Genomic DNA, 1187 nt, shown 5'->3' with positions numbered 1-1187 from the left:
GAGACAGGTTTGGTGCTTGATGTCCTTCTCGTCCCTTTAGCTCCGTCCCTGGGGCTGATACTGAACGTCTGCTCCGAGCAGCAGGAAGTTCTGGGAGGAAAAGAATAAAAACATGAGGCTGCCTCAGACCCTGGCAGTCACGTTCCCCAGCACAACCCCGACAGCCCTGACCCTCATTGTAGCCATGGAGGGCTCTGAAGCCGTTTCACAGCCGTGCCCTGCAGTAACACTGGTCAGCACCCCCATCGCGGCACCGCTCTGGGTGTCCCCAAGGCCTCCCACAACAGGGGCTCCTTCCAGCAGAGGGGGAGGGGGCCGTCTGTTTGTGCGGTGGATGCTCACACGCAGCAGGGCGCAGGGCTAAGGCTGCAGAGCTGCGCGCGCTGCCACCAGTGTCAGGGGTAATTCAGACCCTGGGTTCAAGAAGTGGAGACCACCACGGGCAGGGAGCTGGCGCTGCACGCCAGGGCCGGGTGCTCCCCTCACTCACCTGGTGAAACCTCACGAGGATGTTGGAGAGCTGGATCCTGTCCGGCAGCGGCAGAGGGAAACCCTGCGCCAACCTCTCTGGAAAACACAACACACGTGGACATGTCGGGATGCGGATGGGAGCGACAGGGAGCGCGGGCTGTGCGAAGCAGGAGCTGCCTCCTCCTCCCCAGCCCTTTCTTCACCCACGCTGCTCCCCGGGGGAGCAGAGGAAATCCCGGCCAAGCTCCACAGCCGGGTTATAGGGACTGCACATTGTGCCGTGCAAGACGGCAGCCACCAGCCCTGCTCTGGCCTGAGCTGCGGGGGAGGCACGGGAAGCAGCGAGCGGGGCAGAGGGTCTGGGAAGCATTAGGATGCGTGTTGTGCTCATGTTTTCCATTGCGTTCACTGCTGGGTGCACGTCGCAGCACCACGAGGCTCCCGACACTGCTGCCTGCAGCCCAGGCACTTGTTGTGGGCTTTACCCACGGATCAGGCACGGCAGCGGGGATTTAATGGAGGAGCTGGGCCTGCTCGGACAGAGCAACGTGCCCGAAACTGCTGCAGCACCCCCGTCCCCGCAGCACATCCTCACCATTAAGACGTGGGAGCAGGATGCTGGAAGCAAGGACGTTCATTATGGACTGCAGCATTCGTACCTGGGGAGCAGGGAAGAGCTTTAGGCTGCGGGAGAGCAGGTGACTGGGCACAGGAGG

General features: G+C 62.4%; 1 protein-coding gene across 1 annotated transcript in view; it reads right to left on the bottom strand.

Annotated features, from left to right (window-relative positions):
- Positions 1-36: 36 nt before the first annotated feature.
- Positions 37-1187, bottom strand: part of LOC104405987 (bactericidal permeability-increasing protein-like) — a 7786-nt gene continuing 6635 nt past the window's right edge. The window contains exons 13-15 of the mRNA XM_010014840.1: positions 1067-1130; positions 491-567; positions 37-90 (exon numbers count right to left, since the gene is read on the bottom strand). Coding sequence (XP_010013142.1) covers positions 37-90; positions 491-567; positions 1067-1130 — 195 coding nt within the window. The remainder of the gene's footprint in view (positions 91-490; positions 568-1066; positions 1131-1187) is intronic.

The sequence above is a fragment of the Nestor notabilis genome, unplaced genomic scaffold (assembly GCF_000696875.1).
Source record: "Nestor notabilis isolate BGI_N333 unplaced genomic scaffold, ASM69687v1 scaffold19905, whole genome shotgun sequence".
Taxonomy (NCBI): Eukaryota; Metazoa; Chordata; class Aves; order Psittaciformes; family Psittacidae; genus Nestor; species Nestor notabilis.
Note: the sequence above shows the minus strand (reverse complement) of the source record. Positions and strands in the feature narration are given on the sequence as shown.